General features: G+C 28.9%; 1 protein-coding gene across 1 annotated transcript; it reads right to left on the reverse strand.

Annotated features, from left to right (window-relative positions):
• Positions 1-228: 228 nt before the first annotated feature.
• Positions 229-1,442, reverse strand: LOC112798363 (probable calcium-binding protein CML32). The gene has a single exon (XM_025841609.3). It carries the CDS (start codon positions 1,080-1,082, stop codon positions 540-542), a length of 543 nt encoding a protein of 180 aa, XP_025697394.1. The 5' UTR covers positions 1,083-1,442; the 3' UTR covers positions 229-539.
• Positions 1,443-3,714: the final 2,272 nt, after the last annotated feature.

Below are 3,714 nucleotides of genomic sequence, written 5' to 3' on the forward strand. Positions count from 1 at the left end.
GTTAGATACAAATATATATTAAAAATAAATTAAACCACACATATATTTATACATAAATATATTAGTAACTGATTTTAGTGAGTGATTTTAATACACAAATAATTTTTTTGAAAAAAATAATAAACAAAATAGTCACAAACTTGACGATTTCTGGACAAAAATTAAATAAACACATATTTAAGACATGCTTCCACCGGTGTTAACGTTATTTAGTTATTTGAACTTATGGAACAACAAAGCACGTTGATACACTTGTATTATTCGTTAAAACAAATTATGAGACCAAAAGTGAAATGGAACACATATCTATCGAATATTTGACCATGGTGTCCATATCAAGAGGCTAATCTTTCCAACTCTTATAAGAGAATTGATAAGATGATTCATTTGTTCGTATCATTATAGAATAAAGTATATATGGATTCTACCAAGTAGAAATCATTCTTTATCCTATGATAATGAAATAATTAGCCTCCATATAAATTGATTATCTGATATTGAATTCTAAACACCATAGTGGTTCTTCTAATTCCACTTAATTAAGGCAGTTTGTTGCCACTCATCATCATGGTCATGAACTCATTCAAGTCAATAAAGCCATCACCGTTACCATCCACACCCATCACCATCTTCTTACAATCACTAACGTTACAATTTTCGCCAAGCCTCTTGAGAACTTGGGACAACTCCTCCGCACTAATCTTCCCATCACCATTCAAATCAAACACTTGGAAAGCGCTCTTCATCTCCATCTGCTTCACCTTCTCGTCATCGTTATCCTCCCCCTTAAACATCCCCATGAACTCGTCGAAACCGATGAAGGAATCTTCATCGGTATCGATGGCCTTGAACGAGTTTAAAGCCTCGGCATCACCGAGATTCCAACCCACGGTGATAATCGCCGCTTTGAACTCTTCAAAGGAGATCTTGCCGTCTTTGTTTGCGTCGAATTTGTCGAACACCCATTTTATTTCCTCTTCCTTTGGCTGGAAACTCGAATTGGAGGATGAATTTTTGGGCGGAGAACAAGATTTTTCTAACGAGCTATCGCTTTGAAAATGAAGGAAACTCAAATCTGACATAATTATCTATATATAATATAGGAATTATGACTATACAAAATACTAATTATAAGATATAAAGAAGTTTTTGGTTTTGTGAATGCTGCTACTAAGTGAAGACTTGAATATATATATATATATATATATAAACTTCGGATTCCGTTGAGATAAGCTTTTTAATTAGTGGAAATGAATAGTAAAATGAGAATCTTGAACGGCTACGTCTCATCGTGACTCTTGCGCAGTGTGAGGTGGCTCTTTAGGATTGTTTTCTAATCATTTTATTTTTATTTTTATTTATTTATTTATTTATTTTTTTACCATAAATAAGAAAACTCGAATTCACGATGAGTATGATTTGAGTTATCATATAGTGGCTTTCTAAACACTTTATTGATAAACAATCATGCTCCATATAAATAAAAAATAGTGGCCAATCAGTTACCAATCACTTTATGAAAATACGACGATGCTAAATCATCAAGTTATTTTAATAATTAAATTTAATCAAGCTATTCTAATAATTTATTAGCACAATAGAAATTAATTAAAAAAGAAAGAAGAAAAAGAGGGATTCATTGCAAAATAATGCATAAAATATAGAGGGATTCGTTACAAAGAAAAGAAAAGAAAGAAGGAAGACCGATCCATCGGTACGCTTGCAATATGTACGAGACTATGAGAGCAAATACCTATATAAAAGTCACAAAAAAAAACTACCAATATAAAAATATATATTTGATTATTTATATGAAGTATTTTTAATTAACAAATATTATATCCATTAATATTTGTACAAACTAGATTGCTCAACGAATGCATGTTTAACTATTTAAAATTCACCAGTAATGAATGAAAAATCAAGAAGATTGTGGTAAATTAATAAGAAGTAATGCTCTCCGAAGGCTGAGAATTTAAAACAATAACAGCGTTAATATTTTTGTCTATGCTAGAATATCATAGAACGTAAAAAATATTTTTATAATTATAATCTTGTCAAATTTCTAACTAATAGTTAAGAAATTATTAGAATTTATCTGCGATCTTTGTTTTAAGGTAAAGCATCATTTTTGTTTTAAACGTTTAGGATAAATACCAATATTATTATGGTAGAAATTCAGGTGCAGTCAACTTCACGTAAAGTTGATAGTTAAGAGCCGTTAGATGATTTGACTGATTTAACTAAATTTTCATTTAACGGTTCTTAACTATTGTGTATTCATTTCTTTTATTTGAATCTTCGGTGTTTTACTTTTACAATAATTTAAAAAAAATATATAGTAAAAATAGAAGGTGAAAAACAAAAAATCAATATTTAAATTTTTAGTCATTTAAATATTAATAGATTAGAACACACTCTAATATTAGTAAACAAACACTTCTATAAAAAAAAATTAAGAAATAAAATAATATAAATTTATGGATTTAGACGTGATAAAATATACGTTTTTTTATTCATAATATTATACTTATTTCGGTGACGACGGTATAAATGAAATGAGTAATAATGCACAAAAACATAATTTTTTGCAGCAACTAATCTATAAATTAAATATTTTTTTTATTTATTTAAAAAATCCAAAAGAAAACGCATGCAAATATGATTTCTCCTATTGACAGAATAGAAACTACAGTTATTGGTAAAATGAGAAGAAGAGTTCTGTGGGAAGCATTGAAGAAGAGATGGTGGGGGAAAAGATATTGTCTGGTTGAAGTATCTTTGAGGCTAACTTTTTTTTATATAGAAAAAATATTAGTATTTTTGTTGAAAATAGAATTATTTAGTGTATAGGTATGTAAATTTTATAAGTGAAGATATGTAGAATATATATTGAACACATGTTAATATTTTAACAATATATAAAATACGTATTAGACAGATATTAATATTCTGGCCAACACATAAAATACATGTTAGAAACATGTCAAATTGTAATAATAGTTTCTATACACACTCACAATTAACTTTAAATATCGATATTCAACTAAAATATTATCTTCGTCTTGTTATAGAGATTTAACTATATTTTTATATTGGTTGTCAAAAACTTAACACAACTTTCCTCCTTTATCCGAATTTGAGATTGACTATATACCACAAATATAATATAGACAGAGTTAAAATATCATCTTCATCTCCATATTAAAAATAATTTGTGTATCTTTGAGGTCAATAATGAAATCCTCTTTTCGGGAAAACGTGTATCCACCACCATGACAGCATGCCCTACTTATAAAGCTCATGAATGCTTATTGCTTATCTTATCTCACTTGCCGCGTATTTGGCAACATGCATGGTTCACCTTCTATCTTTTGTCTACCATGGACACGTGTTCAAGGTTCACTTGCAAGCTTCTTTTAATCGCTTTAGTAGAACAGTGAATTTCTGTTTCAAATCCATTAGAAGATTTGGTACCATGAATTTTTGCTGCTAATGTTTATGGAAGAAATAGAGATCGACGATAAGGATCAAGTGAAACAACTTTGCTATGTCAACTTATTTATAATGTTCTTAGACGCCAAATAAGAAAATGAAAACTAGATGAAGATAATGCACTGTGAAGGAATATTAGAAGCTTTTTTGTTTTCAGCGTCGAAGAAAAAACAGATTCACAAGTAATGCGAAATTAATTATGGTAGATAATAAATACTA

Source organism: Arachis hypogaea, chromosome 1, assembly GCF_003086295.3.
Source record: "Arachis hypogaea cultivar Tifrunner chromosome 1, arahy.Tifrunner.gnm2.J5K5, whole genome shotgun sequence".
Lineage (NCBI taxonomy): Eukaryota > Viridiplantae > Streptophyta > Magnoliopsida > Fabales > Fabaceae > Arachis > Arachis hypogaea.